The 27,111-nt window shown below is 38.3% G+C and overlaps 4 protein-coding genes and 1 long non-coding RNA gene across 10 annotated transcripts; 4 read left to right on the top strand and 1 right to left on the bottom strand.

Moving 5' to 3' along the window:
• Positions 1–260: 260 nt before the first annotated feature.
• On the top strand, positions 261–4,887 carry LOC140759883 (probable glucan 1,3-beta-glucosidase A). Its single transcript, XM_073096566.1, has 10 exons — positions 261–726; positions 814–920; positions 1,002–1,121; positions 1,981–2,163; positions 2,308–2,466; positions 2,663–2,832; positions 2,950–3,102; positions 3,323–3,675; positions 4,037–4,220; positions 4,447–4,887. The coding sequence occupies exons 1-10, from the start codon at positions 651–653 to the stop codon at positions 4,532–4,534; spliced, it is 1,593 nt and encodes a 530-aa protein (XP_072952667.1). The 5' UTR covers positions 261–650; the 3' UTR covers positions 4,535–4,887.
• A 3,996-nt stretch (positions 4,888–8,883) lies between these two features.
• On the top strand, positions 8,884–10,643 carry LOC140760601 (E3 ubiquitin-protein ligase ATL31-like). The gene has a single exon (XM_073097625.1). It carries the CDS (start codon positions 9,169–9,171, stop codon positions 10,366–10,368), a length of 1,200 nt encoding a protein of 399 aa, XP_072953726.1. The 5' UTR covers positions 8,884–9,168; the 3' UTR covers positions 10,369–10,643.
• A 555-nt stretch (positions 10,644–11,198) lies between these two features.
• Positions 11,199–14,674, bottom strand: LOC140760406 (bet1-like protein At4g14600). 2 transcript variants are annotated; one of them, XM_073097338.1, is made up of 5 exons: positions 14,515–14,674; positions 14,261–14,384; positions 13,698–13,754; positions 12,713–12,883; positions 11,199–11,454 (listed from the first exon to the last, which is right to left on the bottom strand). In XM_073097338.1, the coding sequence occupies exons 1-4, from the start codon at positions 14,553–14,555 to the stop codon at positions 12,722–12,724; spliced, it is 384 nt and encodes a 127-aa protein (XP_072953439.1). In that variant the 5' UTR covers positions 14,556–14,674; the 3' UTR covers positions 11,199–11,454; positions 12,713–12,721. The 2 variants fall into 2 exon arrangements, with proteins under 2 accessions (XP_072953439.1, XP_072953440.1); XM_073097339.1 differs by having other exon boundaries at positions 11,199–11,451.
• Positions 14,675–14,767: 93 nt separating this feature from the next.
• Positions 14,768–19,466, top strand: LOC140760408 (uncharacterized). Of its 3 annotated transcripts, none has more exons than XR_012104368.1 (4): positions 14,768–14,875; positions 15,282–15,607; positions 16,573–17,056; positions 18,429–19,466. It is a non-coding gene; the product is annotated as an uncharacterized lncRNA (long non-coding RNA). The 3 variants fall into 3 exon arrangements; XR_012104366.1 differs by having other exon boundaries at positions 16,377–17,056; XR_012104367.1 differs by having other exon boundaries at positions 14,791–14,875; positions 15,223–15,607; positions 16,377–17,056.
• Positions 19,467–22,666: 3,200 nt separating this feature from the next.
• LOC140760657 (zinc-finger homeodomain protein 1-like) lies at positions 22,667–26,231 on the top strand. Of its 3 annotated transcripts, none has more exons than XM_073097699.1 (2): positions 22,667–23,513; positions 25,936–26,231. In XM_073097699.1, the coding sequence occupies exons 1-2, from the start codon at positions 22,799–22,801 to the stop codon at positions 26,214–26,216; spliced, it is 996 nt and encodes a 331-aa protein (XP_072953800.1). In that variant the 5' UTR covers positions 22,667–22,798; the 3' UTR covers positions 26,217–26,231. The 3 variants fall into 3 exon arrangements, with proteins under 3 accessions (XP_072953800.1, XP_072953801.1, XP_072953802.1); XM_073097700.1 differs by lacking the exon at positions 25,936–26,231 and adding an exon at positions 24,052–24,400 and having other exon boundaries at positions 22,669–23,513; XM_073097701.1 differs by lacking the exon at positions 25,936–26,231 and adding an exon at positions 24,425–24,668 and having other exon boundaries at positions 22,670–23,513.
• Positions 26,232–27,111: the final 880 nt, after the last annotated feature.

Genomic DNA, 27,111 nt, shown 5'->3' with positions numbered 1-27,111 from the left:
AAGTTCCGAGAGAGAATTTATACCAGTAGGTACAAAAGATTTGGAAATCCAAGCTGGTCCCCTGTAGTAGTTTATAAAGAGCCCTCCAAAGCCAAACAATGGTCAATGGTGTTTGGTGGACCATGCGAATCACGATCGCCCTTATCACGTCCACACATTGATCATGCCGACTGCCGAGGCCTCGCCAATTCGCCATGCATAAACTTGCGGATGACCCCCTGACGTATTCAATATTACATGGATACAAGAAGGCGACGAGGACAAGTAGTCTGTCTTCCTCTACCACTCTCCTTTCCCTTTGGGAAAGGGTGAGTCGTCGTTTTCGGATCTTTCTTTGCCAGACTAATAAGCAAGAAGTGGGGAAGCTGCAAAGAGTGCTCCTTTGCGTATATATATAGCTTTGTTTTCGGCCATGGGTTTTTATTTAAGATTAATAAGGTAAAGATCGTATGATGGCCTGCTTGGAGAGCTGTCCTTGGGATAAACTTGGGTGCAAGAAAGGTACGAGGTCTCCCTTCCTCTGTCACGTCCTCCTACTTTTCTATGCTCAATTCGGAGTTGTGGGTCGATCTCCTCCTCCTTCTTCTCCATCAAGGCTCCATCAATAGCTTCTTGGGGCCCCATTGTCGCCTTGCTTTGCCACGGCGGAGATGGGTCATAGTGGCAGATGGGTATTTGGTTTCTTCATTCTTTCTTGGGTTCTCTCCCCATCTACTCTTTCTTCAGGTGAGGTTTACTCTATTTTTGTTGTCAAAATCTAGTCTCTAGACTGTTCTTCTCTGTGATTATGATGTTTTGGTGGTGGGGTTTTAGTGGATGGCTTCTCTAAGATCAAGGGAGTAAACTTGGGTGGGTGGTTGGTGGTGGAGGGATGGATCAAGCCTTCTCTGTTTGATGGAATTCCTAACGGTGACATGCTCGTAAGTCAGCAATTGCACTTTGAGATTGTGGGTTTTCTCCGTGGACGCAAATGGGCTTATCTTTTCTTGGTTTGGTATTAGGATGGTACCCAGGTGCAGCTCAAATCAGTGATGCTTCAGAAGTATGTCAGTGCTGCGGATGGAGGCGGCTCGAATGTGACCGTCGACCGGGACGTTGGTTCATCATGGGAGACCTTCAAGGTCTGTAATGCTCTAGAGTTTGCTTCAATTGTGTCATTGAAGTTCCCTGGATTTGGAATTGAGTTATGGATTGGAGACGAACTACACCTTATTCACTTTTGTGAAATTGGGAAAATATTCAGTTAGATGGGAAAACCTAGAATTCATTTCGATACAATGTTTGCTCCTTTTGATAATTTTCAGTTATGTTTGCACATCATTCTGCTTATCTATTTGCTCGGTCAATTGTTAATTTGGGTGCTTCAGCATGAACATTTTGTAGCTTTTATACATTAGGGAACAGAATGAGATACATTTCATTGACGATTGCCATTTAGTTCTTTCTTCATTATAGTATATTATTTGCTGTGAATTGGTTGATAGGCTCTTTCTTAAATATTGCATCCTCTTATTGTTATGATGTTTTTGGATGCAAGTTCATCTAATGTTACACATCCATTCTTAGATTTCAAGAATGTGAACGATGTCAAACAATAGATCTTCGAACTTCCATGTGACGCTAGGATAACTCATCCAGAATGTTGTGCTTAATATTTTTCGCCAGCCTGCATAACTGATTATCTTGACCTTGCCGTGAGCATGTGATGCCAGCCTTGTGGAGGAATAGAATTATTTGGTTACTTAGAATCTTCTTTTGGTTACTTATAAGCCAACCCATTTCCCACACTTACCCTTATAAAATTCTCACAATGCAATATCATTGTAGCAATTTTCCCCCTCTTGCAAAGTTGCAATTTACAAGTAATCCTTGTTCTTTATGCTCTTTATTCTGCTAAATTTGCTCATGTTCCATTATACAAGAAATTCCAACTTTATCTATTTGCTCTTTTTTCTTAAATTTTATTTTCGTTGATAGCAGCTATGGAGAGTATCAGATAAAGAATTTCAGTTCCGATGCTTTCAAGGTCAATTTTTAACATCAAGCAGTGTGGATGATTTAATCTCAGCAACAGCAGATATGCCAACAATGACTGAAACCTTTTACGTCGAAAGAAATGATACAAGGGTTCACATTAAACAATTGACAGGAAGCTACTTGCAAGTACCTACCTGGACTCAGTTTCTTCATTCAAAATTTCCAAAATATTGCTTGTTATTATTTTTGTTTGTTTCTATATGTTCAATGTAACTAATACACGAATAAGTGTCATGGACAACAGGCTGAACATCTGTCTATTTCATTTAGGTAACAAATGATAGTCTGCTTTATTCAAATTATCAAGTGGAACCAGGGTGGGATGATAATGCAGCAACGTTTGAAATGATAATTGTTTCTAATAGTTTGCATGGAGACTTCCAGCTTGCAAACGGATATGGACATGACGTAGCCAAACAGGTTTTGACAGTAAGTTCTTTTACAACTTTGCAAAAAAAATTTACGAGAAATATCAACTATCCTGGATCTTTTGAAGCTAAAAATTAGATGGAGATGCTTCCTAGGAGTGTACTTCCTAATTTGACAATGTTCTCTTGTAAATTGACATATAGATTATACTTGTTTATTCTTTTTTCAACAGTATGTAACTTTCTTTAATCTGCAGACTCATAGAAGCAACTTTGTCACTGAGCGCGACTTTGATTTCCTATACCAGAATGGTATAAATACCGTGAGGATTCCTGTTGGATGGTGGATTGCTCAAGATCCCAATCCACCAGCTCCTTTCATTGGAGGATCCTTGGCTGCTCTTGATAGAGCATTTTCATGGGCACAGTAGGTCTAGTTTCTAAACTATTCTTTGCAGTTTGTAAGAGGACATCTATAAGTTTCTCAACTAGTACAACTTTTGAATTTTAAATGAATAACAAGTTTTTATCATTTTGAGTTCAGGACTTATAAGTTGAAGTGCATCATTGATCTCCATGCTGCTCCTGGTTCACAGAATGGGATGGAACATAGTGCTAGTAGAGATGGTTCGGTAAATTGGCCATCACCAGATTATATCTCACAAACCTTGGATGTTATTGAATTTTTGTCTGCAAGGTAGCTTTTCTCATAATTATTCATCATTAGCAATTAGAACAGGGATAAGGTTAGTGATATAAAACAGAAAATGTTTGTAAAAAGTGCTTCTTGTCACCATTTATGCATTTATTTAGACACATGGCAGCCAAGAATCATCATTTATGCTAAAAGAATTTAACTAGCGTTGCACTTACAGTTGATTCTTTTGGCTACTACACAATTTTTTTTTTCTTTGCAGGTATGCAAAAAATTCTGCTCTGTTAGGCATTGAGCTTTTAAATGAGCCTTCTGCAAGTGCAGTTCCTCTGGATGTTTTAGTTTCTTATTACATGAGAGGCTACCAGATTGTTCGAAATTATTCGTCAACAGCGTATGTTATTATCTGCCAGAGAATAGGAAATGCGGACCCTATGGAGCTTTATCAGGCTAACATTGGTACTTCAAAAGTTGTTGTAGATTTACATTACTATAACCTGTTTGATCCATATTTCGACAACATGTCCGGGGTGGAGAATATTCAGTTTATATTCAAGAGCAGAGCAGAGCAGTTGCAAGCGTTGAACAGTGCGAATGGACCTCTTGTCTTTATTGGTATGTTTACTCGGTTCAACATTTACAACATTATTATTTTAACTTTTCACGTGAGCCTATTAGACCTCGGCGTTGCTTTTCTCTATCTTAATGTTATCCAAGTTTCTTATAATTGTCAACTCGGTGTATTACTTTTTGAAGGTTTGATGCTTTGGACAATCAAAATGATACATATTGATATCTGTGTTCTGATTCTTAAGTTTCCCTTGTCTTCGAAGCAGTTGACCCCTATGGATATGTATTTCTAGTTTACTCTGCACATAGTCCTACTTACTGGATAGGATTTTCCCATACTATAGCTGTTTTTGTTAAAAAAAAATGGTGATGACTAACATATGTGATCTTTCTTTGCATCATTCAGGTGAATGGGTCAATGAATGGAGTGTTCCAAATGCTACTCAGATCCAATACCAGATGTTTGGAAGAGCACAACTAGAAGTCTATAATAATGCCTCTTTTGGGTGGTCATATTGGACACTGAAGAATGATAGAGTTCATTGGGATTTCGAGTGGAATATTAAGAACAAGTACCTTCTGTTTGGTAGGTTATCGATCTTTTCTAGTTATATATATATATACACATCTATCTCCTTTTGTACACTTTTCTTTTCTTGAAGCATCTCCAATAAGTTTTTTCCAAAATTTTCTTATGATAAATGACTCGCACGCCACCGAGTTCCGAGTTTGTTCTTGCTTTATAGTTCTAACAGTTGCATTGAAATGTTTCAGAAACTATATCTGATTAAATTTTAAAAAACTTTTTGCAGGTAGTTCATCAATTAAAAGCCCAAATTTTCTTCTAGTACTTGCATTGGCATGTGGGATATCTCTGCTGATATTACCTGGTTTGAATGGATAAACGTAAGACGAGCGCTTATTTCTTCGACACACGAAGAATTTTCGAAGATCTTCTCATTCTTGGGATATTCATCCCTCAAATCTCAATAATTATTTCAATTGCTTGATGACCAAATAAAAGCCTGAGACACATCATGTAAGTGATGTTACTAGCATACAAGATTCTTTTTCCTGAAGATTTTATGAATAAAAATTCCCATTTATATTCAACTGGCACAGAAGGAAATTTCTTCTTCTTCTTCTTCTTCTTCTTCTTCTTCTTATATTTGAATTTAGCTGTGTCTCAGTTAAAGCTATTAGGATTTAAACTGTGAATCAAGTTGTACCTAAACATATTAAAAAGTGAAGGAAATTTGTGCCTATGTGCATGTTTTTATTGATTTTGCAGTTCAAACCTTATTTTCCCACTATTTGCGAATCATAGGCTTCCTACAACCTACACTTAAATGTAGGGTGTTACCTGCAAATTTCCCTTCAATAAAGGAGTGCTGAGTGAGTGGTTTGGCGCCGTCTTTTCTTCGCCGTCGGGTTTGCATACCCGCTTTAATTTCTGCGCACGTGGCAGTAACTCGACCCGCCAGGCCGCCACCCCTGAGAAAGACTTATGGGGCCTACTAAAACGACTCAATCGATTGGATGCCGTGGCGGAGCTTAAAAACAAAAGACTTATTCTTTGCGTTATTATGGAGTTTGGATTCTCCCGGGGAAGTGATATAAACATACATATTTTATGTTTATTATGCCACCACTCTCCAATAATTTAGTATGATAACGATGTCATTTATTAAAAGTTGCCATACTAACTAAAATTAATTTTCATACTTTGATAAATTAAAACATATATAAGACATTTTATGTATGTGATTAGATTAATCCATAGAAAAATTAGAATTTAAATATTTTCTTATCTTTATAACAGTTTCTTAATAATATAAGCGTTAACTTCTACCGATTAATTATTATTATTATTATTTATAAAAAAAATAGATAACTAAGAGAGAAATAAAATATGACTAATTTATTCTTAAAGTGATATGTACTTCTGGTTAATAATTCTTATTGAATCATTTGTCATTATAAATATTCTAAACCTATGCCATCACTAAAATCTAATTGGAGCCACCGACCTTCGTCTAGAAGCCAAATACATCAATGGAGCGTTTTTTCTCAATCAGAAACAAAACTCCTCACGATGGTTACAAGGAAATATTGAGACAATAAGATCTTGACCTCCTAGTCAATCGATGAGCCGGTTCTAATTTTCCCCCCCTTCCCCTCCTTTGTCCAACCCAATAGCTTTCAACATTCAACTTTCAACTGCATACTCTTGCAACTAAAAGTATTAAGAAGAAAGCTCTTGCCATGGAAGAGGAGATGGAGACTTATTCGTAGAATCATATAGCTTTCCTACTTATCCTCTGTAACATACGATTAGGACAAGCATTTAATATATATATATATTGAAACAGAGCCGTTGGAAATCGAAGGCTGTTGCCCATGTACATGAAACTATAAAATAAAAGAGAAACGGGGTCAGGTGAATTGTACGTTTATTAGTGTGGAAGGAATAAAAACTAGGGATAAGGATAAGGCTCATTTTTTATTCTTTTTCCACTAGTATAAAATGACAGAATATTTATGCTAGTATATATACTATGCTTTGTATCCGAGTGGGGCAATTTGGACAGCCATTTTAACCTAAGCCCTCCATCTTATTTAATCCTTTTTTTTTATATTCTTTTATTCTTTTGCTGAGCTTGGATTATTTTTCAAGAATAAATAATATAAAAGTTATTATTCTCTAGCTTAAATTTTTAGAGAAGTCGATGAGCTAACATAGTATCGAGTCAGAGCTAATAGTTGTGCTTAAATCTTGAAATGATCGTATAAAACTCCACTTATTTAAATTAAATTTACTTTTTAGGCTTATTAAAACGGCTTGAAAGTAAGAAAGAATATTAGAATATAAAATATAAAAAGTATTATTTTAATAAATTAAGTTTTTAAAATATTTGGTGAGTAAACAATAATTAAGAGCAACTCTTTCATAGTAGGAAATTTTTACAAATCACAAATTTTATTTTACCTATTTTGTGGTTCAAACTCGACTCCATATTTATCTTATAATTTTTATCTGATATCCTGTGTTAACTTGAACAGTACAAGTAAACGAATGTTTCATTATAATATACTAAATAATTTATAAAATATCTAAATTACCTCTGTTTTTTTCATTCTTTTCCATCTTTCCTGTAATCTACACCACCTCATCATGCCCAAATCAGAGATTTTGATCTCTAAATCAGAGTCAGTTGAGATGATCAGCTTGTTCCATCTTCTCCGATGAATCTTTAATTGGATAAATAATAGGTAGAAGAGGAGACAGAAGGAAAGATGAGAGAAGGTGGTGGCAACCGTAATTATGCGAGGAGGTCGTTAAGGGAAGATGGTGAAGGAGTAGAAAGGAGGAGAAAGTATTTAAAAAAATTAGTCAAGTTAGTTAGTCAAAATAATGTTATAATGCTAAATAAAAATTATAAAAAATTATAGGGTCAAATTATAAAATACTTGAAGACGGGGTATGAATCTAAATATAGGTCATATTTAGAATGTGATTTATAATATTTCCTTTGTTGCTGGAGGTTAGTCCATTCTATTATTTCTATCTAAAGAAAGATCTAACTTCAATTATGATAGGTGGATGGTGGTAGGTGGCTTCCAACCTATAACATTTATAGTAAGTCTTCTGTATGTATTAAAAGAGGAAAATTTATCAAAAATATTATCATATTTTTTGTTTTTATTATTATTATTCATATTTTATTATATAAAAATTTATCATTCAATATTCCTAATTCAATCTTAAGATATGATGCCCTTCATTTTTATCTTAATCTTAAAAAAAAGTTATTCAAAGATATTAAGATCATTTTATGTCTATAGTTATTTTTAACTCATTTATATGATAATTTTTTGTTAATAAAAATAACAACATAGTATATTTGAGATATTAACACCAAAATATATGGTCAAATGATAAATATTAATATACTTGAAGTATGAACGATAATAAATAAACAAAAAATATAGAATATTTTTGATAAATTTCCTAAGAAAATGGAGCCAGACTTTGTCCTCTCCAATGTGTAAGTGTATTAGTAAAACCTATTTCCCAAAGGATGGCTTAAATATGAACCATTTTGCTTGTCTTTCTTGAACAATCTCTCCAACTTTATTCAGTCATATATTATTCTGGTGATGCCATAAAAATTCACAGGAACATATATTATCAAAAGCACCAACTTGCTTTGATACCATGCATCTAGATTCTAGATTCAATAGAAGATAGAGACGTTCTACAACCACTTTTTATGTTTATGTTGCATGAATCTAATGATGATTAATTACAAAGAATCATGAATTATATCCCATGATAAATATATTTCCAAATAAGTTTTCTATGTTGTTCTACATAAACCCAAAATTCTTTCTTCTTTGTCAATGTAATTATGATCCCTTTAAATTATGGATTAATACTTGCCTTAATTGGACGTTGGATTATTTTGTTAATTGATTTCAATATATATCATCATCACTGCTTAGACTTTCTAATCTTTGTTCTAGAACGAAGTAATGTTACTATAAATAAATGCAACTATCTAGTTATATATTTTTCAAAGGATTGAATATGTTTTACTCTTGTGTACTTATGCTTAAAATTACTTTAGCTTATATACTTTAAAAAGTTTTATATCAATTTCTGTATCTATTACTAAAGTTATGTTATCTTAAAATTTACATGTCTTCTCTAACAAACACGATAGAAGTATTTTAATTATTTCAGTATTATTCAGTTAACTTGTAACGAAAAAAACTAACTTTTACTTTAGTCATAAATATAGAGATTAGTTTAATATTTTTTAAAATATAAGAAGTAAAATAATTTTCGATATAAGCAAAGAAGATTAAAATATATTTAATCTTTTCTTTTAAAAGGTCACATTCAGATAATATTTTTTAAAATCGGAGATAGAAGTATAATGCTCGAACGAGTATTAGTTATCAGTAAAGATAAAAATATAATATTTAAAAATAAGGCAACTGTGGTATTTTATTGTTCAATCATAATTTGTATTTTTTTATATAATATTATATTATATATGATATTAATACGTTAATATGTATCTAATGATATATTGCGAAACTTCGCGATTATTGACCGCGGAACTGAGTGCGTAGCCGCTGGTGTCATGCAATTCAATAGCCAAGAAGTCGTGAGAACTCCGGTCAAGCTCAAAATAATAAGCCTTCCAGAATGCATCCATCTCTTTTGAAGTTCTACACACTCTACACACACAATACCCGTAAAACTAATTCATTCCCTTTGACCAAATAGCAACCAACCCACCTCTCAATCCACTGATCAAACACGCAATCCTTCTTTCCAGACACAGAGAGAGAGACCTAAATATCGATTAGGTCTTATTGCTCATTCCGTAAAAATGATAAATGGCAGGGTGTGATTTGTAAATAGGGAGATCAATTAGCTTGGCCGCTACGGCTTTATAATCCCATCCGGTTCACTCGCACCTAAAATCTCTCTCTCTCTCTCTGGAAACGTGTTAATTATCCGCGATGATGCCGACGACGACGCGCACGCGCCCTTTCCTTCTACTCCTTCTACTGGTCACCGCCTCGGTAACACTAGCGCAACAGTCACCGAACAACAACAACGGCAACGATGCCGGCTTCTACGGCCAGGCTAGCTTCAACCCCACCGTCGCCGTCCTCATCGTCGTCCTCGTCAGTGCCTTCTTCTTCCTCGGATTCTTCTCCATCTTCCTCCGCCAGTGCAGCGACGACGGCGACGGAGGGGGCGGCCGCCGATCCCTCCGCGGGAGTATCGCCGGGGCCATGGGCCGGTCGCGGCGGCAGAGGGGGCTCGATAAGGAGGTCCTCGATACGTTCCCGACGCTGGTGTACTCCGAGGTGAAGGAGCATAAGATCGGCAAGGGGGCCCTTGAGTGCGCGGTTTGCTTGAACGAGTTCGAGGACGAGGAGACGCTCCGCCTCCTCCCCAAGTGCAGCCACGTCTTCCACCCCGATTGCATCGACGCGTGGCTCTCGTCCCACGTCACTTGCCCTGTTTGCAGATCGAATCTCGTCCCCGATCCCGACGCGCCGTCGCCGCCGGCCGCCGATCTCGAATCGGCTGCGGCGGGAGAGCGGGGAGGTGAGGCGGTGGTGATCGATGTTGCTAACAACGACGGCGGCGGGGAAGGGGGAACTGTGTTCAGGACTAGAGAGGAGGCGATCGAATTGGATCGGATTGGAAGCCAGAGGAGGGCGGTCCGACCGGCAAGGTTCCCGAGGTCGCACTCGACCGGGCACTCCTTGGCGGTCCGGCCGGAGGAGAGCTTGGACCGATTCACCCTCCGGTTGCCGCACCACATTAGGAAGGAAATCATCACCGCGGGTAAGCTTAAACGGTCGAGGAGCCTCGTCGCGTTCCCAACGGTTGGAGAAGGGAGCTCGAGGAGGGGGTATCGCGGAGGAGGAGGAGGAGGGGAAGGGAGTAGCCGAGGAGGGAGGAGTATCCGGCTTGGCCGGTCGGGCCGGTGGAACTCATTCTTGGCGAGGACGTTCTCGGCGAGGTTCCCGTCGTGGGCGACCGGGAAGAGAGGTGAAGGAGGAGAGGGCTCTGTGAAGAAGGGGGAGGGAGAAGGATCGACGAGGGGGAAGCTCGGCAGCGTCAAGGGCTCCTTCGACTGCCTCGGCGGCGGCGGCGGCGCCGCCTCCGCCGTAGATGACGACTCCCCCGCCGGGCGAGTCTGACGGCGTGTCCGAGCTGGGAAGGTTCTCTCTTTTACCAGCTTCCAATTCACGGTTGATTCGTTAAATGTTGTGCATCTTTAAGGATGACGTGGCGTCACGCAGAACCGTTGGTGAATCGTCCTCGAAGAAAGAAATGTATATATATCTGTGTCAATGGGAACAAGGTTTTGTTTTGTTTCATTTGATTAGGTTATAAGATGTAATAGAGGCAGTCATATGTGGAGATGGGTTAACTTTTTATTTTTCTAATCATAGTTTGCTTGTTTTGAGCCACACTAGGAGTTGGAAACGAGGGTAATCGTATGGGTTAATAAGCTTATCTTTCCTAAGTTGGTAGGGTAACGTGAGTGAAAAGAGGGCACGCTCCCCCTTCTTTGGGTGCTCCACTCGCTATTAATCCTATCAGCTTTCCTAAATTAAATTGGTAGGGTCACGTGAGTGAAAAAAAAGAGGGCTCACTTTCCTTCTCTGGGTGGCGGCCCACTCTCTAGAGATTAAATGGAGTAATTAGGTACAGCAATTGGGATGTTCAAATTGCAAGAATAAAGTAGAAGAGCTTTAACGATCTTCCACAGAGATATTTCGGGGAGGAAATATTATTTGATATGCAGGTTGAATCTGGTCGCACTAAGCTGAATTAGGTTACATTTATAAGTAACTGAAACTAGTGTCATCTGGAAGAACTGATTAAAATCATATGCCCCCACAATAATATATCTCATGACAACTCTATACTTGTGGTATCGCTGGGATAATTTAAAAAACGATCCACTATCAAATATTATGTACTATATATAAGACTAACTGCACATCTACCCTTTGATGTCAAATTGAAAACAATTCACCCTGTATTTTCACTATATTCCAGAGGAAATCACAGCACCGAGTCTCAATAAAGAGCATCATATGCCAATGTACATAAATCTAGACATTCTCCATTAGCTATATCCAGAACACATAAAATAGCACAAGAAAACAAGACACCGTCGACGGTCATCCAGACCAATGTAGTTCTTTTCCTTCTTGATACTTCAATTTCCAGCAGCAGCATCTTTAGCCTCAATGTAAACTGCATCACTTGAGCTGCTGCCCAAGATTTTTTTTTTTTTAAAAAAAAGGTCAGTTTTAATAATAAATAAAGGTGATCATAACTTCATCTTTCCTTGTCTACTATTCTGATTCTGTCTATTTGAATTGATTAAACAACCATTGCTATAATATCTGAGTCTAGGCTAACATTCTTTTCCAAGGTTTTGTGCTTCCTCGAATTGAGATGTTAATAGGTTGCTCTTAGAACTGTAAAGCCCCTCAATTATTGCCAAGTATATCTAAATGTTGTCGACAGAACTGCGGTAGCCAAATTTACTTGCAGTGCCCTATCGATCTCCCAAACAACAATCCACGATCGATAAATTTTACATGTTTATCCTAATCAAATGAAGCAATGTTGTAGAGTTGAAAAGTGACTAGCCAAAAAACAAAACAACCTCAGGTCTCCTATATGGGCAAGCTCAATAAGGCCCAAATATGAGTACAAAGCAAGTTAGAGCTAGTCCTAATTGGGGTGATTAGGGACTTATACAGGGGCAAATCGAAGCAGACTTCTTAGTTATGCCCATGCTCAGGATTGATCTACTACAACCCGAACTAAAACAGTCAACTACCAGGAGAACTGAAATGACCTAAGGGAAGGGAACATATATAGGACTAGACGAGGCAGTTCGCGCTAGTACGCTACTGAATTGAAGGTTAAGCTCAGAAGCCCAAACGGAAAACCAGCCGAGGCCAGAGCATGCTTGTTCAGCCACCCAACTCAGACTTAATATGCGTAACCCTACCTGATCTCTAGTCCAATAGCCCAAATGAGTTGCAGGCACTATTTTGTTTGCTACAAAGGGTACATAATCACTTCAGTTCCATTTTTGCCCGTCCAACCCTATCATTGTGTCGATCAGGACAACTAAAGAGACGGGCGTGAAATACAATGTCTAGAGTCCACCATTTGAACTAGTCTAATCGACCTGCTTTATGATCCACTCTGATCACTCAAGTGGTGGATGGTAAGGGTGAAATGTCCAAAGTAGACAAATTATACCAAACAGCGAGAACATGATTACTCACCAAAAGGGCAAAATAAGACCGATCCCCAACAACCCCACCTTACCAATTCCCATGGACACTAGCAATACAAATCAAAAGTTTGACAAACAACAGTAAAGCACAATGAGAAATTCTTTGACAGATTATATTGAGTAGAGTAAAAGATCCTGATTGCTGCAGTAATATACATATGTATCTGATAATCTGATTGAATGTATAACGAGGTGAGCCAATAGAACCTTACATGTTGCCTTCATCTTCTAGAGAACTTTGACAAGAGATAGACTACAAAAAAGCAGATCAGTGCGAAGAGGACCACATGGACGACATGATTTGAGCCCTGCTGAATAATTTTTTTGTTCATTCTTCTCATATTATTCTTTACTCCAGCCTGAGCTTTTAGAAGTGTCATTTGCTGTCAAAAAACAAAATACATATATGTAAGTCATCCAATTACATGTATATAAGTCAAATTGAAGGGTTCAGCATGGTGCTGAGGAGTAGTAAGCAGATAAGTCAAATTGAAGAAATACCAATATGTTTTATTTCCACATGGGTGGGGAAAGGTTCTCTCATAATAATCCAACCAACTATTTTATGTATCTTCTATGTATTTGAGGAGGTTCAACTTTGAGCTCTCGTCATAATGACAACTATTAAGACCTATACAACACTTTTATTAATCTTTTATATAATATAGAAAGTTTGTGATGAATGTTTACTCCCATTGATGAATATGGGGATTCTTGCTTGGTTATTACCTACAAAAAATAAAATTTATAAATTCACAAGCAGATTATAAGCACTACATAATAAAGGATACATATATCTCATGTATATGGTGTGTGTGTGTGTGTGTGTGTGTGTGATGAATATATATATATATATATATATATATATATATATATATATATATATATATATAGCTTCTCATCCTTGTTTTTCAAGACTAGCAATATTGGCAATCCAGTACAGTTTTATCTCCATATCCTGTATATGAGTCCATGCTTCATTAATGGCAAGACAGCATCACAGTAAAAGCAAATAACAACTAGTAGACAAATCTTCTTTAAGTGTGCAACCATATCTACAAACTTACCGTGGCTATCCATATTAACCTACAATAAGAGTAACAGAAATAAAGAAAAAGTCATACCCATATTTTAAAAGTTAAAAACTCAAAAAAATAACAACAACAGAAAAGGGCAAACAAGGGAATAGAAGGATACCAGTTGAGATATAAAATCGTTTTGGAACTTTGCTTCCGACTGTATTTCTTGAGCTACCTGTAACATTACCATTCAAACAAGATTAGATTGAAATCTGGTTTCATAGAACAAAATCCATTAGCAACTAGTCACAGATAGAAAATAAACCATCATGAAATTGAGCTTTTCACATAAAATGTGTGGTCTACTCCAACTAGAGTGAATTCAAAATTCAGAAAGCTATGTAGAATAATTCAACCCGATTTATAAGTTGTTCAATTGAAGACCAATGTTCTACTTGTTAGCAATATAGACAAGACGGTGTTGCCTCGAGACCTACACTAGTATAATTCATGGTCCAATTTCGCCAACAACTCTAATATGTGTCACAGAAAGCCTAAACGATAATGCAGCCAAACAGCTTCTCAATTTCTCATCGATTACGATTGTTAATAGGTTAAGCACATGAATCCTTCACTTCCCTTTGATCACACATATCAGAAGAATACCTAAATTCTGGAATAGGAGCCATTTCCAAAACAAAATCAACAGAACATAGTAAAAAAGCAACAAAAAAAACTTACTCCTTTCAAAAGCCCGATCTTTTTATGGAGACCGTCGATCTCTTCATCCAAATCTCCATGCATCGGATCGATCCTCAACTGAATCTCATCCGAGCTAGCCGCAGGCCTAGCGATGAGACCTTCCCTGAGATCCCACAAGCCAAGAATTAAGATCGTGCGAAACGAAAACCAATTCCTCCGCTTAACGCAAAGAAATCCCAAAGAAAAAGATCGATTTCTTCTGAGAAGGAGAAGAAGAACAAGGATTCGATCACCTTGATCGAAGAGAGCCTGAACCGTAGAGAGGATTCGCCATCGGAAGCCGAGATGAGGGTTGATACGCGAAAAGAATCGGGAACTGGAACTGGAAACGTCGACGACGAATTCAAGGGTTAGGTCTGGGCCTAAAAGTGCAAAGTCGGCAAGTCGCGTAATGAAGCATGCTTTGCATAAACGCCCCCACTAAAGTCCTTTATTTGTTATATGCCCCTGTAGTTACATGCGAAAATAATTAAATTATACACAAATTAGTAACTTCGAAGGGTATTGACGCAAAATGATTTTCCAAACCCTTCTATCCCCAATCCTCCACGCCTTCGTCGCTCCACTTCTCGTCAATGCACTCTTAATTCGAAGGTGATTCTAAAATTCTCCTACATCTCGCTATCTCTTTTTATTTCACTTCTCTCGGTTTTGAAATGGAGAAATCGATCTCATTTGGGTTTTTTTTAGAGAATTTTCTGAATATAGATGACAAAGAACCGAGCAATCCCATGGCTATGCTGCTATTGTCTAATGTTAGTTCCTATATTTTAGAATTTTAGGCGAAAAATGAGGGAAATGCATAGAAATATTGTGGTTTTTTTTATTCATTTCTTATTTTGCGGTTTAATTTGAGGTTTTTGTTTAGTCAATTTATGAGGTCGTATTACAATTTCTTAGCAATTCCTTTGAGCAACTCAAACGTTTTGTGTTGTCTTCAGGAATCTTAGAGTCTTGGGAGTTTGATTGTTTAACAATTCTAATCGCATGGTTATTTTAGATCAAGGACATTTTGGGTGGAAATTTGTGATTTTTATGTCAGTGGCTGAGAGAGGTAATAAAGAGAAATGGCTTTTGTTGGAGCTTTGAGAAATGCAACCTTTTCCTCCTCCTTTGCTACTCTGGCAGAAGTTCCCCTCTCTTCTGTTTGATTCAAGCTGCGGAATTCTCCCAAATTCTACTTTGATACCCAGCAGAACTCGTCTTTTGGAAAGATGTTTGTGTGCTGCTTTCGATAGCTTAAGCTAAGCTAGATATCAAAGAGAAGGCCTGGGGGCTGGGACAGACTCTCGAAGAGAAAAACAGAACCCATCTTCAGACGTTCAGGTTTGGTTCTCTTCCTTGTTGTCCTGTTTGACAATTTCTGCCTTTGCATTTGAATATTTGGCAAATGGAATATATTGTACATTGTGAACATGAGATAATATCAGAATTGAGATTCGCCACATTAATTAGCATCCTCAACCATCTTGATTTTTGAAAAAGGGGGCCTCTGCATTTTGCTTTTTCTCTACTTTCTAGGCTATTCATGCATTTAAGAATCTAAGAAACTCTTGATGTTGCTGTCGGTTGCATTGGCCTATAATGTTATCAACAACTCTACTGGCTAACCAATTGCATCACTATTATGATAAGTATTTTTTTTGTTCTAGTCTTACATTAACAAGAACTAGAAAACAAGTTTTTAGATGGTCGATGCCAGGGGCAGACCCTTGAAAGAGCCTCTTCGGAAATTGAAGGTTGCAAGTATCTTCCTCTATGGTGGCTGGAGCATTGTTCCCTAGAACGCTATTTTTCTTGTTTTGTGTTAGACCCTTATTCCTTATGACATTTCATATTGTTTGAAGAAGTGGTATGAACAAATTTGTTTTGTTTAAATTTAAACTTGCCGAACAATATTAGGAAATTGATTGCAAGATGATATTATTCATTAATATTAGGCTGCTAAGTGAAGTATCCAATTCCTTTCATGGTAGTAGTTGCATTTTATGAGAACTTTGGTTCCCTTGCAGTTCCCTGTTGGTAGATCTATTTTGAATTTTTTTTTTCTTTGAGTAAAAGCTCATAGGCTAGAGATTTCATTCATTCCAAACAGATGATTACAAGCTTAATGAACAAAGGAAATGAGGAGATAGATTGAACAAGTCCCCACACTTAGCAAAATACATCACAACAGAAAAATATATTGCATTAAGCCCATAGGGCTAACAGAAATTAGCCAAAAAAACAATCCAAGGCACTACTTCAGCACAAAGATCCAGCTTCTGATGATTCCATCGTGCCCATTGCAGATCCAGGTTGCCAGGAAGCACATCTACACAAACACAAAACAAAAACTGAAAAAAGAACTAAAATAAAGGGAGGAGCTCCATCGTCTGCGAGCCAAGACAACAACAGATCAATGGCGACACCAAGTGCTCGATGGAAGAGGAGGGTTTGGGAGCAGCAGGAGTGGCGGAGAAGGGGCAGTGACATTGGTGATAGGGAGCAAAAAAGCAGAGAACAGCAAAAATAGAAGGAAAAAAAGAAAAGAAAAACAAAGATGGGTGAAAGACCACCACTCCCTCACTTTTCCATTCACCAGCAAACCCAGCTCCACCTCCACCGCCTCCGACCTTGGAGGAGAAGTGATGACAAGGAGTGAGGGAGAGTGGCACAGAAAAGGGTATAGGCGGCGGCAAGCATGGAGAGGGTGAAGGTGGTGGTGTCTAGGTCGAGGAACATGGTGGTTGAAGAGGACTGAGAACCCTGCCCCCTCTCAGTGCTGAGATAAAAGTTAGTTTCTCTAAAACTAGTCCTAAATCCATCTTGAATTCATAGTTCAATTTATGTGACTCTGCCGACCTATTGTCTTCTGATTTATGAGAATCAGTTCTGTTCTTTTTTGGTTCCGCTATTGGCTTGTTTTGCCGGTGAATTAGACTTTCTCGCCACTATTCTTCCACACATAAATAGGTCCTTATGCTTGGGTCCAGTATGTGCCTGGAGAATGAAATCCCTAGAAGTCGGCCCAATGAAGGAAGTATCAAGGGAAGGAAGTATCAAGAAATATGTATAACAAAAGAATGCATTTGTACTGTTATAATTTATGAGAATTTTTAATCTCAGAAATTGTTCTTCTTTGTTAGCAACTTTCATACTAAACTGTTGCGCAGGACCTGAAATATGGTAGTAGTGATCGTTGCTTATAACCCTCTTTTTATCTGTATAATATATTATCCAGTGCAGCAGTAACCATCTTCTTACGGTTTACCTCTTTGTTTGTGTCAACAAACTTTGTCAAATTATTTTGTGGATTACTTTCTTTTTCTTCTTTGATTGTCTGATGGATCTGAAGAAATCAGACTATCAAATAGACACAAAAGTGCATATCAATTTTAATTTTAGTCCTGTGTTGATGAAGGTGTTCAAGATTTATTTAGTGAGGCACCATTCTCACAGAAAATTTAATTATAACAAAGATTTTATGTGGGATATCCACCCCCTTTGTAGAATGGATTCTATCACTCCGCATGAGTCATGGTCGAAGATTAGGATAAAGCAAGCTGTAATTGTAAGTATGCTCAAGAGATTGAATATCTGACTGCTTCCAAATTTCTTCTGATATTTCAGCTTTAAGCCTGTTGATGATTGAAATATTAATATGATTTATTTAAGTATGATCTCTTGTTTGAGGGGTTTCAGAGAAACTTGACCTAAAATAAGGCCAATTTCAAGCTTTCAGTCCTCCAGTAACTGTTGATATTCTAAGTATTCAGTGGTCAGTACTCATTATTCCGATGTTATATCCAAATTGTTTGTCCCTGAAAAGAACGAATTGATATTGTTCTAAGGTTCAAGTACAGGGTACTTCTCTTCGGGTCTCTCTGTAAACTCTATTTCAGTCCTCGTAAATTTCTGCATGTGGTCATTTTTCGGTTGGAGTTGGCTTCAAGTTCTGGAGTAAGAAGCAAAGAGAACTTGTTCCTCTGAATTCTCACTGAAGTTCTTTTGTCATCGATATTGCTTGGATTGGATTACTTATAAATTTATTTACATGGTTGACAATTATGCTTTATATATACATTTGATTACATGATCACATATTCTCTCAAATCTTCTAGACTGAGACAATCTAGTAATTTTATTAGCCTTTTCTTATCAACAGTCGGAGGAATCGAAACGCCAAGCTCATTGATTGAGCTGAGGCTAAGAAGAAGAGGGGCATCGAAAGGTTTGAAAGGAAAGATAGATCTACAGCAGCTTGCAGAGGCAGGAAAGGCTTCGTTGACTTCGCAACTGTAGACAGTGATGAGCTCAGTTTGTAGGTAATTAGAGTGAGTATTACAAGCTATTTGCGAATTTACTGTCAAAATGCTTTTTTAAAAAAAATAATTGACAAGGTAGATCGGGAATTTGAACTCAAGACTGCTTACTCTAATATTTTTACTTTTTACTAGCATGAAAAGGTTAGATTTTTCACATATTAAAATAAATAAAATAAATAAAAATAACCTGGAATCAAACTGGGTTTTTACATTAAGCATCACATTGGATCTAACATCTTTGTACCCCTGTGTATGACTCTTTAGATATAATCTCACGTTGACCCTAGGGGTCAGAGCTGTTCTTTATTTGATGCAGCCCCAGAGAGTACTACGTCAACGTGTCGACTGTTAAGGATCACGTTTCACTCTGTTGCAAATTCCCACCATTAGCGAGTTACGACGAGGTTAGTGGCTTACGGCCCTGTTCGCTTTCACATGTGCTGCCACAGTTCTCAAATGATGAGAGAGAGAGAGAGAGAGAGAGAGAGAGAGAGAGAGAGAGAGAGAGAGAGAGAGAGAATGAAGGCATCAATGCCTTTAAAGAAAGAAACGAGAAGGAGGATGTTCCTGTACTTGTCGCTTTATCTTGTTTGTTTGTATGTTGGTTTGTTTGTTTGTTTTCTTTTTCTTTTTCTTTTTTCCGATTGAGTTAGTCCATAATTCTTATAAAAGTCTACAGCAGTCGTAATAGAGTCACTGGATACTGAGAGCTCTTTGCATCTCGATGTAATATATATATGTTTCCTTGCTTAAGAGGTTTCTCCATTGGAGGAGTTAGGAGGAGAAAAAGAAAAAAGAACAAGGATACTACTGGAAGTGCTTGTAACTTTGTAAATTGTGGTGTGTTGTCTTAACTGGGAGATTATTTTCTCTTTGCAATCGAATACTATGCATCATATGATGAGAGGAGTGCAAACAAGTTGCAATGTGTTGTCTTAATTGTTTCTTTTTGGCCAACATGATTGTCCATTGGACGCATGGGGGGAGGAAAAGTTTGAGCTTATAACATGTCAAGACAAACATAGATGTGACTAATCATCACAACAGAGATTTGCACATCTCAACGTTAACCCTACACTACCTGTTCAAAAATTATAAACTTATATTGCATTATGATGGTCTTTTAGTTCAAATGTCATTATAATTTACACTCCCCTCTCAATTTTCTTTTTAGCACACAAGATACATTCATTCCATATTAAATGATTACTTAATTTGAAAAGTTAAACTCAGTTTTTATGCTAAGATTGATTGTTCCTAGACCTCCTAAACTACTGCTTATTTGTTATATTTTTGACTCTTTTTAAACATAATAAAGATTAATTCACCCTTAATTGTAAGTGAATATGGGTATTTAAAAAAATAAGTGTAATTAACTTGTCGCGTTATTAACTCTAAACACAAAAGAAGATTAGTTAGATTCCAGATAGATTATAGAAGATAGAGATATAAACGGCGGCTCTAAAAAGAGTGATTAAGAAAAGGGGGGGATTGGGGGAGAAAAGGTAAAAGAGAAAGAATTAAAACTAATAGAGGGAGTAAAAAGTAAAGAGGAAGGAGGAGAAAAAAAGCCTGCAAAGGAATAGCGATCGGAATCACGTTCGACCGAGCTTTTTATCGTCTTGTCAACATCCAACAACCATCTTCCCGCAAAATCCTCGTCTCTCCTTTATCCATCTATACTATTATAAGGTTGTACGTACTTTTTCTCACTTCGCACCCTATATTATATGTTTATTACGATCCACACCCTGTTCGATTTCCAATTAAAACTTTAGGAAAATTTATCATAAACATTATTATACTTTTAACAACAGTATGACGTTAATTTTCTTAAATTAAATTAACTACTCATACAATTTTAAGTAAACTCTCTCTGTTTCAAGATATATATACTGGATTCACCCACCCAGACACCCAGACCCAGTGCTTGTGGTTTCCTGCCACCTGACAAGCCTGGGAATACGGATTAAGAGAGTCCGGGTAGTGTCAGTCTGACCTGGACCAAGCACGCATGAGATTTTATTTTATTTTATTTATAAACCAATATCGTTGGAAAATTTTGATAGCTAATATTAATATTTTTTGGATCAATTATGATAGCTTAAAATTAGGTACAAAATCCATATAACTAATACGACAAACAACCATAAGATAGAGAGTGTTTTGTATCAATTTTTCTAGCGTTGGCCTTATGGTAAATAACGACTCTAGCTTAGTGGGCTCGGTCCAGATGGATGAATGCTTACCCGACCCGACCCGACCCGGCCCATTAAGGGCCATTTTATAGTCTGGAAAATAATAAGTTAAACTTGACTTTATTGTTACGTTGGCCGTCACCTTGTCACGTGAACCGTTTCTTTTATATCGTAAGACATTGACCATCGGGTATAATATAAATCATTACCAAAGAATGTGACATTATATATATATATATATATATATAATAACAACTTAGTAGTAACTTGATAAGTTCTTATAAAACATTATCTATTAAAAATCCTTATCCTACCAAGAAAGCTCTAATTCCTGCTATAATGGATCTATATGAATCCTTTTTCTCCTCTCAAAGCTATGTCTAAGCTATCATGCGTCTGTGTCATATAGTAAGTGTGATATTAGTATAGTTTGACATCGACTCGACTGGACTCTTAAGTAAAACATCTATTTGATCGTGATAACCATGACTTTATCAGTCTGCTGCATCTACATCTACATCATCACTATCTTCCAACACAATTAACGCCGTCCTCCAGATTCTTTTATTATTTTTATTATCCTTAATCATCTATAGTTTGGCCTCTACCTAACATTTTGCATACCAAGCCTGAGACCCAACTTCCAAGACGTTAACACCTCCTCCCCTGACTCGTTTACTTTCTAATAACAATACAAAAGCCATTCAAGAACAAATACCATCATCCCCTTGTATTCATACTCCATCCCTTGGTCCACATACTGGACATTTTTGTGGACCTCGAGGGTTTAGTATTACGGTTTGTGGTGCATAGGGACCTCTTTGTAGATAAGGTGGAATTAATAGTCCAAAAACTTCATAGGGACCTCCTCTTTGTAGATAACCATGCACATATATATGTATATATAATTTGAATTTCGACAGGATTAATTAGATAAAATGCTGAGTTTCTTTTCACTGTGGGTGATGAGGAGTATTAGCCACGTGTAGATGGAGAAAGCCAACGTGGCTGCGTCTTAAGGATAGGTTATCCACGTAAGCAGTTATATATGTCGTAGGATGGAGCATGGACAAAATATGAGGTGATGAGCTGCATCCGACCCACGACTTAAATGGACGATTTAGTCGGCTAACTGACTTTGTTTGGACTTAACCGAGTCAACCAGATAAATTTACGAGAAGTTTATAATTTACACCCTATCTTTTGCTGTTATTATCGTACTATGTATTATACCTTGATAGCATAGAGGGGGGAGAAGGCTTGGAAATTGCAGAAATCCCTCTGCTTGCTTTAATTACTTCCCCTTCCCCCATTTATTTCTTCCTTCCTTCTTTCTTTTTATCTCCTCGCTCTCTCTCTTTCTTTCTTCTCTTCTCTCTTTTCTTACTCCATTCCTCGAAGTAAATTCCAGTCTTCTCGACCGCCGAGGATTGCATCAGGCAGTTGTTGACGTGCTCCCTTCCTTTTCTTTTTTGACCACGGTCGTCAAACGCCATAACTAGTAAAAGAGAATGACCCGAGGGGGCTTTTTATAAATAACAAAAGAAGCACAATTTCTCATCCGCACCCTAACTCTCATCCTTAATTACGATCCCGACCCTGTTCCACGCTGCAGAGACGGAGGAATCACATCGTAAATATTGAAAGATAGGGTGTAAATAGTAAAATACTAGAGTTGTTAAAAAGTTAGGATGTGAAATAAAATTTTAATTTTATTTTATTTTATTTCTACCGAAATGGTTTCGGTCATTTCGTGTTGACTCGACGCTTTTTCCTGTTCGAAACCGCGGGGTATTTCGTAACACGGTAAAAATAAAATAAAAATAAAAAAGAAAAGAAAATCCCACTCGCTAATAAGCGGGTTTAAAAGGGGGTTGAGACTCGCTTAAGCAAACCGGGAGCAGCCGGTGGCCGAGGCTTTCTCTCTTCTTCTCCTCTACTCCTCCTCCTCCTCCTCCTCCTCCTCCTCTTATATCCTTCATCTATAATCCCTTGGTTCAAGTTTGGCAGCCATGGACTTCGACGACCACGACGACGCGGAGGAGGAGGAGGAGGAAGAGGAGGAGGAGGAGGAGGTGGCGGTGGCGGGGGTAATGCCGGTGGCCTCCGCCTATGAGGCTACCCCGACTGCTAAGCTCGGGGGAAGCGTTGGGTTAGTAGAAGGAGCGGCGACGTCCGGTAACCGCAAGCCTAGCGGCGGCGGAGCACGGTACCGTGAGTGTTTGAAGAACCATGCGGTGGGCATCGGCGGCCACGCCGTCGACGGGTGCGGCGAGTTCATCGCCGCTGGGGAGGACGGGACCCTCGACGCCCTCCGCTGCGCCGCCTGCGGCTGCCACCGCAACTTCCACCGCCGGGAGGGCTCCGAGCTTTCGGCCGCCGCCGTAGGCGGCTGCGGCGGCCCAGCTTACCAGCATCACTTCTCCCCCTACTACCGAACCCCTGCGGCGTACGTACAGCCACTCCCCCAGCACGCTCGGCCGGCGCCGCCGCTGGCGCTACCGTCGACGTCCGGAGGCGGTGATGACGTGGCGACTGGTTCGGGTAAGAAGAGGTATCGGACGAAGTTCTCGCAGGAGCAGAAGGATAAGATGCTGGCGTTCGCGGAGAAGGTGGGGTGGAGGATTCAGAAGCACGACGAGGCGGCGGTGCAGCAATTCTGCGAGGAGGTGGGCGTGCAGAGACACGTGCTCAAGGTGTGGATGCACAACAACAAGCACACACTCGGTAAGAAACCCTAGGAGAAATCGATCGTACGTTTACTAATTAATCCCTCTCTCTCTCTCTCTTCTAATTATTACTACATTACATGCATTAGTAGTAGTAGTGGTAGTAGTAGTAGTTTTGTTTAGCTAGTGGTGTTCTCTTTGGTGGAGGTGTACTTTGGAGAAAGTTGTTGGGTTTTTTAGATGGTGGGGGTATGTAGGAGACGAAAGTGTGATTGGTAATTAACAAGTTGCATGGATGAAGGAGGTGATGGTTTTACTGTTGGATTCCTCTCCTCTCTCTTCTCTCTCTTAATCTCTTTTCTTTCTTTCTTTCTTTCTTTCTTTTCCTTGCTTTGCTTTGTCTTTGCTTTCTCTATCGATCTTATCTACTGCTACTTTTTATGTATCTTTACAACTTACTACAAGGGTCTATTTCCGTTGCTCTCCATCTCCATGCATTACATGTGGAGAGACACACAGAGAGAGAGAAGCGAGAGATATAGACAGAGAAGTGTAAAAATTAAGTCTTAGTCTCTCTCATTCTGTTGCATTTCTAGGACAAGCAGTAGCAGCAGCAGCACTGGGACGAACTCATGGAGCTTTATGGTTTTATTTGCTGCTTTTAATAGACTGATCGATCACAACAACCTCTCTCTCTCTCTCTCTCTCTCTCTCTCTCTCTCTCTCTCTCTCTCTATATATATATATATATATGTATGGTTTTTTTAGAGACTTTGGTGTGTGTATATATGTGTGTGTGTATTAGATACATTTATGAGACGATTATAAAGTCTATCTTCCAGTGGGTCAGTGAGTGCAGCTCGACGCCATTAATACCCAGATATGTAGAACTGTTGCTCGTTTGTCTCCATCTCTCTCCTCTCCTCTTCCTGTACATGTCTCAGTTTCGACACTTGTCATATCCCACAGGCGCACTCTGAGCAACCAGCAGAGAAGAAGAAGAAGAAGAAGAAGAAGAAGAAGAAGAAGATGGGCTTTTAAAACTCTTTATGTACGGATACGACCCTCCTCTCTCCCTCCTCCCTTCTCCCTCCTCCCTTTCTTTCTTTCTTTCTTTATTTCTTTCTTTCTTCCTTCTGCTCCACTACTACCATGTAGTCCTCACGCCAAGACTACTAAAAAGCAATCACATATCGTGCACTTTTCAGGGTAAGTTTGCATCCGATACTGTAAATGAGAAAGACGAAATGGTTTGTATATATTAAGAGTAAACTCAGATCTCGTTCATTCCTTAATTCCTCTAACATGTAGAGAAGAATGAAAAAATAATAATAATAATTAAGAAACAACCTCTCATATTAGTTACTCACTCATTCTCTAACAGAAGAACACACACACACACACACACACACACACACACACACAAAGAAGATAGTTCTTTAGTTAAATTCTTTAAATTTGCTTAAACGTTTCTTAAAATAGTCTATAGGCTAGACAAAAGTAATACTCATAGTCTCCTGTCACAGAGTCGATAAAATCCCAACTACTAACCTACAGCAGTGGAGGCTTTCCACTTAGATCTTATGTATGCGAAGTGGGAGACGAGAGTAGTAGATGGGAAAGGCCATGGCCAAGGGTGGGGGAGGGGGGAGTGTGTGATCTTTGGGGAGATTCGAAGGTACAAGTTAGTAGAAGAGCTGGTTGAATAATTAGAAGAGGTGGGTAATGGGTTGGGTTCGTGCAGCTGAGTCCCCAATGGCTCTCCTTGTCCTTTCCCTTCTAGTCCAAAGGAATATGATAGCTAATTAATTCATCTCCTGCATCTTATCTGCTCCTCTCCCCTCCCTCTTCACTTTCCCATTTAAAACCCATACTTGAGAGTGTGATTGTCTCACTCCCAGATTGCAATTGTTTCATCTGATCTGCAATCATCTTTAAGAACAAACTATATCTCTATCTAGTCCACAAGGGAGGAGGTAAAAGGGGATGTAGGAGATTTCATGCAGTCGAGGCTTTAGATGATCTGGTCGGAGAGGCAGGCGAGCACTCATTAGGATGGGAGGGGGGTGGCATCTGCAGAAAGCTCAAGTGCTAAAAGTGACTCCATTTAAGCCCCACTACCACCTGACCCTAGTTTCTACCTCTGCCACCTCATCCCCTGGTCCCACATCTTAAGGTGGGGACCGCCATTTGTGCACGAACGACATCTCGTGACCATAATTCTTTGTTCCTAAACCCACCGGCAAGAGAAAAAGAAAGGTTAAATTGCAGCACTTTTAGAGCACTTGAGAATAGATTCATATCGAAGATTTACAACAAAAAAAAGAGATTAATGTATATATATATATATATATATATATATATATGTACATAATTATATAGCACATAAATTTTTATTGCTAATGTGTTCATGGCGATGGAGTTAATGAGAGAATTAAGAATGCCAAGTAAGCTTTTTATGTCACCATGCATGCTTGCAGAGAGTACAATGGTACTGCAGTTTAGAATATGGAAAGCAAATAGCAAAAGCTCTCGAGAGGAATTTATTTCAATCAAACACAAGGTCTCAATTGGAAGAGAAAAGAAAAGAAACAAGAAGAAGGAGGAACTGGCTTTTCCAAGCTTCAAGAGAGCATTTTGCATGGGCCTGCGTGCCCTTGCATGCCATGGCTTTGGCTCCAAAGCAAAGCAACATAAAGAGCCAGAGCCATCAGCCATGGTTGATGCCTGTAAGAGCTGTAACAGCCTTTGTAATTTGTGAACACCTAATTGTGTTGAGGAATAGAAGATCAAATGGACATATGGGCAACAATTTCCTTGATACTTTCTTTTGGTTGGATGCCAAGGATGGAGAAAATAAAACCCAGATTAGTGAAAGATGAATATCTACATACTGTATATGTGAGGCATAGGTAGAAAAATAGAAGTTCAGATTACTTAAATTCAACCTCAGGTACACATATTTAGCTCTTATTTGTAGTTGTTTACTTTGATTTCATGTTGTTTCTCAGTCAAAATGTTTTACTTTGGAGTATTTTGTTGGTGCCGTGACTATTTAGAATAACAGAGTTGTAATAAGGAATAGTAATAGCTCAACTTTATTATAATTTTAACTTAGGATAAGAATGGAATAATGGATAGGTATTCTTTATCCCCTATGATTATTAAAAATTTATCCGTGTTTGATGTCAGAGCAGGAAATCGTTAGTTTGAACCTACTCAGACTAAGCTATAAAATCACCACTAATTTAAATCAAAATACATATCTTGAGAGTACATTTAATTAAATGATACAACCAATCCACAACCATACTTTGCATTGTACATTAACTAAGTGGAAGTTACTTTTTACCATAACTAATTACCAATAAATTTTCTCAAAAAAAAGAGAAAGAAATTGAATAAAGAAGTAACTTAATTACCATCTTTGTTTCTGAGAAAGGCAACACTTTACTATCATCCTCATTTCCCCATGATGAACAGTTCGGTAGGGCCTCTCTGCATCAACCTCTGTAGCTTGACAATGACTTATCGAAGGGGGGGAACAGTTGGTCTTTGACCCATACCCCATTGATAGATCTCTGTGCTCATGTAAAAGATGAAGACACTAGTGTTAATTGGATCTTTCACCTGCCTCTAATTTTGATCTATTGAAG

The sequence above is a fragment of the Typha angustifolia genome, chromosome 5 (genome assembly GCF_048772165.1).
Source record: "Typha angustifolia cultivar Huaian chromosome 5, ASM4877216v1, whole genome shotgun sequence".
In the NCBI taxonomy this organism is placed as follows: domain Eukaryota; kingdom Viridiplantae; phylum Streptophyta; class Magnoliopsida; order Poales; family Typhaceae; genus Typha; species Typha angustifolia.
This window is presented reverse-complemented; position numbering and strand designations above follow the sequence as displayed.